This window comes from Notothenia rossii (genome assembly GCF_949606895.1).
Source record: "Notothenia rossii genome assembly, chromosome: 4".
In the NCBI taxonomy this organism is placed as follows: Eukaryota; Metazoa; Chordata; class Actinopteri; order Perciformes; family Nototheniidae; genus Notothenia; species Notothenia rossii.
Window position 1 is genome coordinate 62,514,577 of NC_136902.1, and position 15,380 is coordinate 62,529,956.

At 38.0% G+C, this 15,380-nt stretch overlaps 1 protein-coding gene across 3 annotated transcripts; it reads left to right on the forward strand.

Moving 5' to 3' along the window:
- On the forward strand, nucleotides 1-14,252 carry LOC307035557 (uncharacterized protein). Of its 3 annotated transcripts, XM_079675051.1 has the most exons (8): nucleotides 1-267; nucleotides 8,461-8,889; nucleotides 10,131-10,296; nucleotides 11,607-11,891; nucleotides 12,956-13,018; nucleotides 13,548-13,615; nucleotides 13,747-13,790; nucleotides 14,175-14,252. In XM_079675051.1, exons 2-8 carry the CDS (start codon nucleotides 8,677-8,679, stop codon nucleotides 14,221-14,223), a joined length of 888 nt encoding a protein of 295 aa, XP_079531177.1. In that variant the 5' UTR covers nucleotides 1-267; nucleotides 8,461-8,676; the 3' UTR covers nucleotides 14,224-14,252. The 3 variants fall into 3 exon arrangements, with proteins under 3 accessions (XP_079531177.1, XP_079531178.1, XP_079531176.1); XM_079675050.1 differs by lacking the exon at nucleotides 1-267 and having other exon boundaries at nucleotides 2,100-8,889; XM_079675052.1 differs by lacking the exons at nucleotides 1-267; nucleotides 13,548-13,615; nucleotides 14,175-14,252 and having other exon boundaries at nucleotides 2,098-8,889; nucleotides 13,747-14,120.
- The last annotated feature ends 1,128 nt before the right edge of the window (nucleotides 14,253-15,380 follow it).

A 15,380-nucleotide genomic window follows, 5' to 3' on the forward strand; every position in this document is an offset into this window, starting at 1 on the left:
CGAGAGGCAACTGCAGCTTCTCTCTCTCTCTTTTCATTACCTTCTGCTTGTTCTATTAACACGTTACTTTATCAAAGTACCCATTCTAAACCTTTCAGAGACTCCATTAGTCTCGTTATTTTAAGTTTCTTTCCTGGGAGCGAGAGGAGCATCACAGTTTTCTTCAGTTGGTGACCCCGACGTGATACGCTACCCCGGGAGAGGAACCGGCTAGATTCAACAGAGATTCTGCTAACCATAAGACACACAAGACCCCAAATGCAACAGGTGAGAAGAAGCCATTTATATCGAATTCTTCAATAGCTTATTTAGAACCATTAGAGTTGTGTGTTTTGTGGCAAGCAAGAGATCCTGAGAACAGCTGTTACTTTCATGCTGAATATCTAAATTTGAATCACACCACGTGGCGTTGTTTTAGAGCAAGCAAGGGTGATTCTATTTTCCTTTCTTTGTTAACACTGCATGCTTTTACTATTAATGTTTTAAATCGTTTTGGACGATAAAAATTGTTTAGGACAATAAATTGAAAGTAGTTTTGGACAACAAATCAGTATGGCTGAAATAGTGGTTATACTGTTGTGTTTTCAACCAGGGCTGCCAACATTTGAGTTCAGCTTGGAATGAGATTTCTTTTTTTATTAACCGAAAGAAGAAACGTTCATGTGTACAGTGTTACAAATGTATTGAACATGTACAAACTAGGGTTTCCCATTAATGTACCGGGCGCTACAGTGGAATACGCACATACACAGTGTACTCGCAACTCTTACAATGAAGGCTCGATAATCAGTTTACAGCATATAATTAAGCAATAGCTCACGACAGGCCGTGGTATATGCTCATTATATCACAGCTAAGGGGCGTGGTTCGGCCCGAAACGGTTACCAAGTGTGGCAATATGAAAGAAAAATACACATTCTAATTTAAATAGTTTTTATTAGTAAATAATGATGTTCAAAATAAAATAGTCCCTCCGTTGCCTTCTGCACAAAACATAGTGCAAGGTGGTTGCTATGCAACAACACTAACAGCAAGCGAACATATTAGACAGAGAGCGTTGATCCATTATTTGGCTGTTTATTTACATTAATGTGTATGTTGCTGTTTATTGTGCACCCACTGAAAAACTGTCCAGCATCAGTAGCATGGCTTACGTGGTCACTTGTATAGGTTGAGGTTGTTCGAGGCTGTTGCTTGGCGTGGCGAGAATATTGCTCCACTTTCTCCGGTCCCCGAGATTGGGCTTCCAGTAGCTCTGGAGAGAGCTTTCGCACCTGTGGCCACTAACGGTCATAATTTCTCTGCTTTGTTTCAAGACCCGCATCAGAAAGATTTTGAATGGTGGTACTTTTCCAGTCGGTCTACCTGCTCTTCACGTAGCTCTGCATGTCGTAGTTTAGGTGCTTTTTTTTCTGGAGATAGGCACTGCTCAATCCACTCCTCCATACTATAGTAAGACCCCCCCGGAGGTCGAAGTTAATCTTAAATGTTTCCATTTTATGCTTTGTAAGTTTGTTTCGTAATGGAAGAAATTTAAATATATTTATAAAAACTGACAAGTCAAATCAAGCAATCTGATTGGTCGATAGCGTTTTTGCGGACCTCTTTGATTACAGATTTGAAAACATCGTTGCTTGCTTTAAAAGTAGCACAATTCATTATGTTAAACCTTCAAAAGTATCTAGATATCCCTGCCCTAATGCCAAAGGAACTGCACACTGAATATGTTTTGCCGTTTGATGTCTATGTCTGGACCGCTGCGTCAAAAAGGAGGGCTTCTGCCCCGTTACTTCTCCGCTGCTTTCTTGTTCCAGTTTGAAAAGCATTCAGCCCAACGGTATACTGTTTTTCTCAGACGCGGAGGGATACTGACTTGTTGTGAAAAGTAACTTACAATTCTACCCGTGGTATACGCTCAGTATATCACGGCTAAGAACCAATCAGATTGCTTGATTTGACTTGTTCGTTTTATAAAATAGCATATAGGTGTAAGCAGAGGTAAAGTGCCATTTTATAAGTGGGGGGGTCCTCACCTCCTCTAGGGGGGTCAGGGGGCATGCTCGCCGGGAAGCCTTTTTTTTTTTAAATATTGAAGTTAATTGCATCAACCGAGTGCACTTTGAGAGCAAAATGAATTTACGGTAAACAGATTTTCTTTTTCTTTATGGATATTTTACAAATCACTCACCTTTTAAACTGTATTCTTGCTTTACTGTTATATAGTATTTCATAACTGTTTTCATTTATTCTCATAAATGGTGACCAAAACGTTTGAGACCCACTGAGATAACTAGACTAAAGTTAACTATCTAAACAGAGAGTCCCTTACCTCACTGAGCTGTAGTTATCTCTCAGTCTGACAGGACAGAGCTCTCCCTCTCCTTGTTTTAGAAGCAGCTTTTAATATCCGTTAAGCTAACCAGATGCTAACAACAATGCAAATAGTGAGTTTGGTAGAAATATACTGTGTAGTCTAATAGTATAGTTATTCAGCCATATTTATTGAAGATTTTACATTATAAATATTCCCCAAAAGTATTCAAAAGCATATTCTTCCAAACTCCTTGCTGTAGTATGACACTATTGATGTGTGTAGTGAGTTTGGTAGTAATAAGTTGTATAAAAGTGATTGAATATGTATTCTCTTTTTTCGGAGTTGCACTTTGCAGACGGTCCCTGAGCACTCGTTTCTTCTCAGGCTGCGGATATAGACCAATGTAATGTATCCAGCTCGGAGGAAGCTGGATACAGCCCCCAAATAAATCCTCCTTAATTGATCTCATTTTAACAAATGTTCCATATAAATACTCATCTGTGGGAGTATTTGCTAATGATGTGAGTGACCACTGTGTTGTAGCCACAATTAGGGACACTAAGGTCCAAAAAGTTAAACCACGCATCATCACAAAGAGAGATAAAAAACACTTAGTGGAGCAGGGTTTTTTACATGATCTGTTTGATTTTGATTGGGGAAAAATTGATCTGTGTGCTGATGTAGAAACTGCATGGTCTTATTTTTATCTTGGTTTTATAAAAATTATAGATAAACATGCACCTCTGCGTAAATTTAGAGTGAAGGGACGAAACAATCCCTGGTTTTCTGCTGAACTGTCCAGTCTCCTTCATGAGAGAAACAATGCCTGGGCAAAGGCTAGGAAATCAGGCTCAGAGGTAGAATGGCTACGCTTTAGGCAGCTAAGGAATAGCTTTACTTCACATGTCAAAAGTGCTAAGTCAAAGTACTATTTGTCAGTTACCACAGAAAACCTGAATAATCCTAGGAAATTTTGGAAAGCCATAAAATCGATTTCCACTGGTGATATCCCAAATGAGCTACCTCCGTACCTCACCACAGCATCTGGCATTATATCAGACAGGGCCACCATGCTAAATTGCTTTAATAAGCATTTTGTCTCTTGTGGCTCTCTGTTTGATTCTGTCACTGACTCTGCTTCTGTGAACGCTCCAGTCCTTGACTCTGAACAATGTGGTCTGGAAAACCCTTTCAGTTTTACTCCTTTAACTGTTGGTATTGTCCATGAAGCTTTATCCAAGTTAGATCCTAGGAAACCGGCTGGCCCGGACAACGTAGAACCTTTCTTTTTAAAGATAGCTGCAGATTTTATTGCTCCACCTCTTACTTCTCTTTTTAACCTCTCCCTCAGCACAAATACAATTCCTAAAGTATGGAAGTCTGCTTATGTCCTGCCTCTACTGAAAGGAGGGGAGGCAACTATTTTAAATAACTATAGGCCAATCTCTAAATTGTCAGTTTTGGCTAAGGTGCTCGAACGACTTGTGAGTGAACAAGTAAAGGAGTTTTTATGTATAAATGATATCCTGTCTAAACATCAGTCAGGCTTCAGGAAGAAACATAGCACCATCACTGCAACAATGAAAGTGGTAAATGATATTACTAGTATGCTAGATAATAAACAGAGTTGTGCAGCTCTGTTTATTGACCTTTCCAAAGCGTTTGACACCGTTGATCATTGCGTCTTAAAACAGAGGCTACTCAGTACTGGCATATCCAGCCATGCAGTGGGGTGGTTTGTGAACTACCTCTCTGAAAGGTCCCAATGTGTTCACTTTGATGGGCTGTCTTCTGAGTGGTTAAACATTGCTAATGGTGTTCCTCAAGGTTCTGTTTTAGGTCCACTTTTATTCTCCATATATATCAACAGTTTAGGTGAAAATGTGGATGAAGCTATTTTACATTTTTATGCGGACGATACCGTGATGTATTGTGCAGGTCCCTCCATTCAGGAGGCGGTTGTTAAATTACAGGCTGTTTTTAACATTATTCAGACTCAGCTCTCTGAACTAAAGCTTCTTTTAAATGTGGATAAAACCAAGATAATGCTCTTTTCAAAAGCTAAAAAGACACCAGAGCCTGTTTTAGATATTGTATCAACGCAAGGAACAAAACTTGAAGTTGTTGCCTGTTACAAATACCTTGGTATCTTGCTTGATGACTGTCTCTCTTTTAAACTTCATGTCAATAACCTGCTTAAAAAACTAAGGGTTAGGCTAGGTTTCTTTTTCAGGAATAAGTCCTGTTTCTCACTTGAGGCCAGGAAAAGGCTAGTCACTGTGACCTTTTTACCTGTGCTGGACTATGGTGATCTGCTGTATATGAATGCACCTGCCAACTACCTGAGCAAACTAGATGCTGCGTATCATAGTGCTCTGAGATTTGTCACAAACTGTAAAGCACTTGCTCATCACTGTACATTGTATACCAAGGCAGGTTTACCATCACTCACTGTACGGAGGCTCAGTCACTGGTACACTTTTATCTATAAAGCTATGTTGGGCAAACTCCCGTATTATATCTGTTCATTGATAAAGCAGAAAGTTGCAAGCAGCTATTGTCTGCAATCACAGGATATAGTCTTGTTAGATGTGCCAAGAGTAAGGACTGTCTTAGGTAAGACAGCTTTTATGTGCGCAGCTCCACTTGCTTGGAACAGTCTACAGGCAAAATTGAAATTGAGCCTTTTTATTTCTCTGAATGTATTTAAGGCATGTCTAAATGAAATGCTTTCTGACACTCTGGGTATTTGTAAATGTTGAATATGTAAATATGATATCCTCTGTTGTTTGTATGTTGTTTTTATGTTTCATGTGGAACTAAATGATGCAGGTCTCCCTTGTAAATGAGATCGATGATCTCAAGGGACCAATCTGTCTAAATAAAGGTTTGAAATGAAATGAAATGAAGGCGCGTATTGGCTTTTTTTGATCAAAATGTGATTGTAGTTCGTTGTCAACCTTACCACGGTACTTAGGAGACGTCATTTGTGTCTGAATAATGTTTTGTTCATTTGTTATTGATCCGTGAAATCAGAATCTCCCAATATCGTTCCAACTTCACTGAACTAAGCCAGAAGACCGTCTCATTTCGTAGACCGCTCGGTTTGCTGTTCCTTCACTTTATTTTTATATACATTTATTTTTGGACGAAAACTTAGCGTGAGGAAAGGCAAGTGTGGCGTGAGTGCGTGAGATATGGGTTAATTGCGTGACTCTCACGCTCAATGCCTGAGTGTTGGCAGCCCTGTTTCAACTAAGATATTGCAGGTGGATTACGGTAATCGGAATTACAGCAGCATTACGTAAAATTTGAAAACGGTCTGTTAATAGTCGCTGATAGGTCTCCATATTAGTCCCAAAAAAGCGTGTTTAAACAGCAACAGATAATCACATGACTATTAAAGTCAAATATTACGTTGATAAGAAATCCCTAGGATAAAGCCCATTTTCTTAGTAAACTAGATAGAAATGTTATTTTAAAAAGAGTTAAGTGTTGTTTTTGTGTTGAATTTCTATCAACCACTTTGTGACTGATCTCATCAGTGAGAGCCATTCTTCTTGAAAAAACTATTTTTCTGCAGGTCAGAGTTTGAAATAATCAGTTGCCATCTTGTTTTGACCTCATGTTGACAAACAAACACATGGCAGTCGCCATTTTGTGAAATGCAAATTCAAAGCACTCCTTTGTTTGTTCTTATGCATCTAGTTTCACTCCCATGAGGCTGTCATTTTTCTGACCTCCATCTTGTGAATAACAAATCATACTTCTTGTCACAGTTGGAACTAGAAAATAGTTCATTTTGCTAAATCAGGTTATCTATCAACCCAGTCTCACGGCATTTCGTGTTCACCAACACGATTTTTAATCTATTGATTCGTGTTCACCAACACGATTTCCCCCTTTTTTTCGTGTTGCACAGCACGATTTTAAAAGAAATGTATTTCTATTGGTAGTCTTTCCCCTTTTTTTTTGTGTTGCACAGCACGATTTGAAAAGCAATGTATTTCTGTTGGTAGTCTCACGGCATTACGTGTTAGAGGAAGACCGGAAGCTGTGTGGTTCATAAAAACATGTTCTTACTCAATATCAAGCCACGATTATTGCTTTTATCTAAAATCGTATCATTTCGGACTTTTGTTGCTGTCTGTGAGGAAAATAAATGGGGCTCATTTTTCCTTCTAATTTGTTATTCTTTTCAAAATAACACACTTTTATTTAGTCAACAATAACACACAATTATCCTTGTTTTTATTTATTTGTTTATTCTATAATCTCGGGCTTTTTTGCCGTCCTTCAGGAACTGAATTTCAAAATAAAAATAACCGGAAACAGACGTAGGCCTATAAGTGACATTTCGAGCATCATCGAGTTTAGGATGGCCGAAGACACTACACTACCCATAATCCCCAGCTATTGTTTAGGACTACAGTCCCCGTGATTAAACTTCAAATCGGGATTGGATGTTGGAGTGGCAGTGCGCCAAGGTTACGGAATCGAAACTGGATCGAACGCCGCCCCCCCCCCCCCAACAATTAGAAGTTGCCAGAATTAAACACCAATTATTAACCAATTAAAATGAACCGATTAAACATCTCTCTGACACAGTTTAAACGCATTTCAAGTGGAAGAATTGTTCGTGTCTCGTTAGAAATTAAAATCAATGTTGATATGGCGTAATTTGAATTAAATACACTATTTGATTTAAATCTGTTTTATTCTGAAAAACCGGAAGTTCTCACTATTAGCTTAACACTTTTATTCTGAAAATGCGTCACTTCCGGTTAGCATTTAGCCTTTGGCGGAATCATACGATTTCAAACCTTGAACCAAGGTGAAATTACATGTGATGTTGTACACTGAGCACACTGGGATTAGCACTCATTTATTGACGCTGAATAATGTGTAAATAACCACAGATGCCAGAATGATGCAATTTAGCTACAGAAAAAGGCAGGAATTGCATTGGACCCGCCCCCCGACAACGCCGGCCAATAGGAGAAGACCTCAGATGGCAACAGGAAGAGCAAGCCAAGAATTGATCTCTTCTACCCCCTGACCTGTACTGACCGGTCGTTGGATGTGGAGAGCGCCTCCACTCGCACATTTCATTTTGTACACCACCGCATCTTTTGTGTAATTAAATGCTGTTAACTTTTATAAGCTTCCCTTGACTCTTTTCAGTCTCTCTTGCCTTCAGGGTTCTAGAATTGCTTTCACTCCTCTTCGTGTCTCGGGAAGCTGTATTATTTTCAAAAAATAAAAATATATATATATTTTTTAACCGTGACGGGTACTTTACACAACATTGAGTCAAATTTATCCTTGTTTTAGTCCTTGTTTTATTTATGTTAAATTGTTGTTGTCGGTTAATTTTCCATTTTATTTATTTTGGTTTAAGATATCATTATTTTTTATTTATTATTATCATGTTAGATGTTTAAACTGTTCTGCATTTTATAAGGCAATATATACTTTTTTTTTTTTGTCCGTAGGCTACTTAGGTTATTAAAGAGTTATCGTGTCAAAATATAGGAAATATATTAATATTTTATTGTATAATCGGTACAGGAAATTACATCATTCAGAGCATTGCGATCCATCCTCTGACAAAGTAAGTTGGGTCACTAAAGTCTGATACATGTTTTGCTTAGATTTAATAATTGGGGCTTTTTTTTAAGCCTTTACTTGCATGGTTCATCATACATACTGAACTGTTCTAAGTCTGAGAAATGCTTTCGCCATAATCAGCAAAGCAACATTAATGTGAAATTATTCTTGCGGGCAGCTAGCTAGCTAGCTCACGTTCAACATAAGCTTAAACTAGTTTAGCTACATTTATATCAGCTCATAAGTGGTGTGTGAAAAATATTTGTCTTAATTACGGCTACATACGTCGGTGTTAAAGTGTGAGTTATACGTTATCTTAATCGCTTTTGTTTTACACATGACAGTAATAACGCTGGCCGACATTTTAATATATGTTTGGGGGGAGGGGCATAGTCCACGTCCATGTGCTTGTTACGCGTATGAAACAGGAAACACGTAAATGAACTCAGTCTGTCTAAAGTAGTTAAACCGTCACAATGTACATTTAAAAAAGCTAGTTTCACTACATAATTCACTTTTTCTGTTCTCTCCTGCAGCTCCCGTACCCACACCACAAACCCATACACTGATCTACACCATCATAAAACCAACGGCACTTTTAAGAGCCAAACTCAACCTATCTCCCTATCTCCCTATCTAGCTCTCTTATATCTATCATCTCTTTCTTTATTCACCCTTCTATCTATGCTGTGTACTTCTCTACTTTCCTGTGTTTGTCAGTCTGTCTGTTTGTTTGTAATCCCGTGTTAATCATGCCAGGTGGGTCTACAAAAAAGACATGTCCCTTCTGTCAGAACATTTTATTTTGTGCACAGAAGATCTGTGGACATTGCCTTAAGGAGCAGCCAAAAAAGCCGCGCCTTGAGAAGAAGCTCAAGAGGTTTGATGAGAAGCGAGGGGGTTGGATGTCAGGACGGAAGAAGAACTACAACATTGCTTCCATCAAGGATGAAGCCATTGTCTTGGTATGTAAACTTTTTACTGTATGTTAAGGCCCGGACACACCAAGCTGACACCAAAGAACTGACACAGACGGACCCTGACTGTTTGCCAATATATTGGGCCAGGATCAAGTTGAATGTTGTTTTTATATACATTTATTTCTTAATGATGTTTGTATCTTATTAACCAATATACACTTTGATATCAACTTCAAATATAGATATTATTGCAAAGGTATTATTTAATATTCTCTTTTCTTTCAATTTTAAAACTACTCTTATCTTAACTTTCACAGCCAAGGGACACTATTTTAATTTAACTACACATTTAAATAAACAGAGCACTTCCTTCACTTCCATGTTGTGTTCCATACTTGCTTATGTACACACTTTTAGACCTTAAAGGTAGGGTATGTAAGTTTGACAAACCGGCTCGAGATCGCTAGAATTTGAAAATACACAACCGGAGAAAATCTGCCACTTCCTTATAGAGCCCCTCCTCCAACACACACGAACGCGCACATGACCAATGAGGGCACGAGATAAGTTTGTGTACTGATGGAAGGCTGACAGGCAGGTAGGCCATCCAGTTACTTTAGCCGGGCCGGCTCAGATGATTGGTCGTGCTTTTTACAGTATTACGGCTTCCACAGATGACATTTTTTTATGGATTTGTTGTCAAAGCACTTAAGATATTCATTGCTATCGGGATGTTAAGAGCATTCCATGGAATATAACAAAGTATATCTCGAGCCGGTTTTTGAAACTTACCTACCCCACCTTTAATAAGACCACATAATTGTATGTTACTACTCTATATTACTCTTACGACTGCAGCCACAACATACGGGAACGTTTTACATCGTAGCACGCAATTTCAATTTCAACAGTGTCAAGCTATGCTTGGATTGTGTTACATTTTTTATTATGCAATAGTCATTGTAAGTGTTAACTGTTAATTGTTGAGTGGTCACACATTTGTATCTTATTGTACTTTAACTTTAAGATTATCAGGGTTTGAACTGGGACTCAGGATACTGATTTATTTGTATTTTGTGTTTGTCTATAAAATATTTTCTGCTTCTACTGTGTAACCCTTCCTGGTAAATACATGATTCTGCAAAAGCTTAACTCAGCATCTAGGTTTATGAATGGCATACAAGTAGATGCTGTCATCAGTAATGTTATAGTTGTAGTTATATAGTTGTTGTTGATGTTTCCTTTCCATTTCTTTAAACAGTAAATATATTGTTTTGTCATTACAGCTTGAGAAACTCCATGCCATTTGCTTTAAACCAGTGCTGCTTCTTGGCAAGGAGACCAGGAAGAAGGACGTCAAATGTGAAATCCTAACCCCTCGCTGCATACTGACCGCCTATGCCCAGGATTACCTTGACAAGATAGGCACTTTTTATGAGTACCTTTGTGAAGGTGAGATGCTTGCACTATATCTTCACAGTTCACAGTATCGTGTATACAAAATGTTTGTATCAATGGAGAGCTTAACATTTCCTTATAACCAACACAGTTATATGGAATGAGTTTGGATCAACTCATTTAATAAAGTCAGTTAAGTTAACAACAACTTACAGCGACTGTTTTCAATCCATCCAAATCTTGTGGGACAACAACTTGATCCAGTATTTATCCTTTGATACAGCCAGAAAGCAGTCATTCGAGCCATTTATTTGGGTTTGGCAAACTATATTTTTGTGAGACAACTAACACACATCCTTTCTACCTGTTAACTGTCACTATTTTTAGCTGCAAAGTATTACAAAAGTTGAAAGTAATTGCAAAATATTTAGGGTTATGGACAACGTTTGACTGTTTATTATTTTAGCAAACTACATACAATAAATACATTTTTAAACACTGAGTATGTAGCCTAATGAGACATGGCTTACTCTGCAGAGGGGACTTGTGGACATTTAACTGTTATTTATCAGGAAATAGTTAGGCAAGTTTACGTGAATTTGAAAAACCATTTTGGGGTATTGTGCTACCACTTGCGCATTCATTGTATACAAATTGAAAGTTGTAAAGTTGTTAATGTCAAGGTAGTTAGGTTTGATGACTGAAATGTATGTTTAGGCTTGAGCCATCCCTTAAGCAATTTCCTTTTAGCAAACCGTTCCTAAACGGTTTCCTTTATCAACGCCCAAAAGGGAGAAATATTTTGAGGTTAATGGTAAGAGCACAATACATGAAGACGATCCCAGTTGACCACATATTCAGTTTGGCAGTTCTGTATTAAGGTCATGTTTCTCGGGTTGTAAACAAAAGCAGTTATCCAGTGCATCCAGAGGTCCCTTTACATTACATTTATGTTTTTATCCAAAGCGACTTGCTACTTATTTGATTGCACTTATGCAAAACACGTTTACGTCAGTCTCATAAATTCTGAACAAAATGTGTGGAAGTAAATAATGTAAGGGAACATACATGCACACGTCTATATGTTGTCTACCGACAAATTGACATGTCACATCACATGGAGAATGTAGACACAAATCGGAAGAATAATATCGCAAAAATAAAACCATAAATGGTTGACTGGATAAATACCACTATTTCTCTGCTATTAACTTTGACTGCACACAGTCCTATGACATGACGAGTATATTTTTGACCCTGTCTGGAAACATACCTTAAGCACGCTGTATTTCTTATTTCTAGATATATGAGTTAACCTCTTTGTCTTAAGCAAGTCAAGACCAACATTTGTTTAACTTGCTCAGGTTGGACACAGGACTCCACTGGCCAGGGGGTTGCGGAAGATCCTGAGGAAGAGACAGTCACGCTGAACCTCACACCCTGTGACCCATCTGAACCAGAAAACAACTGGCAGGAGGCAGGGACCACAGAGAGCCAGGTGCCAGAGACAAGCACCGTGCAGGTGGAGGTGCTGAAGACCCCCCCCCCCCCCCCCCCCCCCGTGAAGCAGTGCACCATCATAGAGGTGGGGCAGGAGGAGCAGCCCCAGCGGGATGATGTGAGACAGGCTACCACCACGGAGGGGCCAGGTAATAAAATAGATAGATAGATAGAATCGGAGGGATGAAACCCTCTTTAATGGTCACACATGCAGAGCACACAGCACACACAGTGACAGTTGTTCTCTGAGATTTACAGCTTTTATATTTATAAAAGTCAAGAGTGTTTTCCGATATTTTCCTAAAAGATTATTGTAGGTGACAAGTCATGCTTCTGCAATATCTCAAAACACCTAATTGCACTTCTTGCATTTTTGGGAATAATGATTGTTCCAATAGGTAAATAATAATAACAACAATAGCTTAATCTAAATAACAATTTCACCTACAACTTCATAAATATGAAAGGAAAATGGGATACTTGGGTATGTGTGTATCCTTAGGTACTTGGATTTAAATAAATATTAAACGTTTAGAAAAATACAGTCTTTCATTCCTGAACAGAAATGTGGTTACTATATGGTTATACCTTTTTCACACAAATGCAAAGCAACAGCAGGCTTACTTTACATTTGATAAATCACAAAATAAAACTCCTATGTGATTTGGTTTACACACAGAAAGGGTCTTACATTGTAGCGTTGGGCAGTAGGTCGATTAGATCAAAATGATTTGGCTCATGTCCATATATTGTACGAGAGGTTGATATCATTAATATTGTGGTCTACCTAAAGCAATCCCTGACCATAGGGGTAAACTTCGAAGCAACTCATGCAACAACGTCATGCAGCATATTTAAACGTTATACTCAAGAACTGCATTTAGATACGACACTGTACCATAATGAACATACGGGGAATAAACTTAGGTTTTTGAATCAAAGTTAAATTCATTTCACGTTACAGCACAACATGTTAATATTTATCAAACTATTCCTTACACATAAAGTATGGAGTCAATTATATAGACAAGACAACAAAACACCTAGACTTCATAGATCAACCTCAATTAAATCGCAATAACAAAAGAATATCTGTACCTAGCACCTATTGCATCATGTGATGCTGCATTTGTGGGATGTATTTTGAAACTTGAGTTTAAGCTTAACTTGGTGTACTGTATGTATATAGTAATATTTCTTCTTCAACCCACAGCTGTCAGGACAGGGTCCGTGAGGGACACAGTACTTGGTCCTAGACGCAAAAAGAAAAAGTCAGGTATATTAACAGTATTAAGTATTTTGACTGATTATAAACATTTGCATGAGTCGAATTGATTGGTATTCTAATAAATCTATCGACATGTACTTTAGCAAAGTGCATGTAAACGCAGTGATTGATGCTTCTTCAGTGAGTTAACAATGCTATATTGTGACTAATAACTATAACTGAGACATTATCCAAAAATCCAAAGGGCTTTAATTGTCTAATTAGACTAAAATACATACAGTCATAGTTGATAAGGTGGTGATGAGAATGCTTAGCAGTAAAGGAAGCAGCAGTGCAGTATTTTCTTTGGTCACTTCAGGCTCAGCAGTGGTATGGCCATTCAAACAAGCATCCCATGTTAGGACTGAGAGCAGCTTGGTTCCATTTCAATGATGTACACAGTAACTTTTGACCAGTGATAACAGTGTGGTCACTTTTCATCGTGCAAGTCTGGTTGCTACTTAAGTGTTCATAGTTGTATTTATTTTATTTCTAATATGACTAATACTGTATGTGGAACCTGCTTTGATGTTCACAGATTGCTCCTACCACACTCGCCTAGAAACTTTCCCCATCAGGAGTGTAATAAAAGAAAGAATGAGAAAGGTTAGACGGGAATAAAAGTAATGCATAGGGTGTGCTTTATGATTTACAAACTTCCAACACAATTGTTTGCTAAATAGCTAATATGCGTTTGGTCTTTCCGAAATTAGAGATTTGTTTTCTTCTCTTGATAGGGAAAAGCAGAAATGTTGGTGGAGTGGGAGCCCTGTCCAGTATGGTATATATCTTCCAGTTACTTGGCTTCATGTCATCTGATGTAGTCCCATGTTGGAGAACAAACACATGATATTTAACAAATGCAAAACATCCAAATCTACCACCAGTCCTCTTATATATTTCACTGCTGTTATTCTGAATCAGCTGAAGTAGTGTAGGAACAAATGATTGTTTAACTTCATTGTTGTTAATGTATGTGTTTTTGTTTGTTTTTATTGTTTGTTAGAACATTTGTTTTCATTTCTATGTTCACTTTTTCTAAATGGTAAATGAAACATTTACTTATATAAATTGAGTTATAAGATGTTTGCTTCACACATGGTTTATGCTTTTCGGAAAGACAAAACCAGTAACTGTAACTAACATTATTCCATTCTGTTTTCAGTGGCAAGGAGTGGGCTCATTCCTGGCAGCAGAAGAATTCTCCGGGATAATGCATAAAAATAAAATCTGTTATTTGAACACCAGTTTTGTTTTTGCACGTTTGTTCTCTTGTTTATATGCTCCATTTGAGTCATATTTAATATGTTTCTATTAGAAATAAGATGAGAACGTCCACCAAAATGCATTTGACTTTTTAGGAAATTACAGTTGAAATACTACATGATTTCATTGTCAGTGATAGGAACACCATAACCTATTTTAAGCATATTCATGTGTGAAATCTGGTACTTTGCCATCCACTGCCTTATATAATTTGTTTAACTTCCGAAGTATAACGCTTTGGAGGTAGGCTTGCATATAAAGCGTCTTTGGGTTTCAGAAAAGCGCTCTAAAAATAAAATGTATTATTATATCATTTAATTATAGGCCTAATTAAAATGATCCTGATCTGGATCACTGGTTTTGCTACTACATTTGAAAGCTTTTGGGGACAAATGCTTGAGATATTAAAATGGTAGTGATTACTATGAATTTTCTTTTTCACTTATTGAAAACCACAACTCGAGTATCAGGATGGTCTTTATCTGGAAAGTTATCCAAATCTCATCACCACGTTGTCATGGCGACCCTTTGTCACGTCACAGATACGGTACCCGAACTCAGATCGCCACCCAAACGATACTGCCGTTGCTAAGGAGGCAAAAGTGCACATTTGTATTTCAAACACGGTTTGGTTTCGGATCGCGCCCGATTGACGGATTTCTGAAAGGGAATGGAGCCTATACGGCCGTCAACGCAAGACAAGTCGAACGAGTTCACGCACACACGCCGGAAGAACTACAAATATGTCAGCTCTGTGTACTTCGTAACGATTGTTGGGCGCGTATCTAATGGGAATTGTAGTTTGTAGCACTGCTCTCATATCATTTCAATGGGTTAACTTTCTATTCTGTTTTTTTGTATGTTTTGAACTGAGGTGCCAACTAAACATACAATGTTGATGAAATGAATGAAATTTGATGATGATTCATAGTTTTTGTGTTAATGTAATAGCAGTTAAAACAGGACCGGTCAAATTTGACCGCGAACACCAAAGTAAGGGGGGGAAACGAATACAATAGGAGGGTTTTAATGTAACCATTGCTTATGACATTGATGATATTTTAAATCAAAAAACATATTCCCTAAAATTTGGAAGCTCTGGATG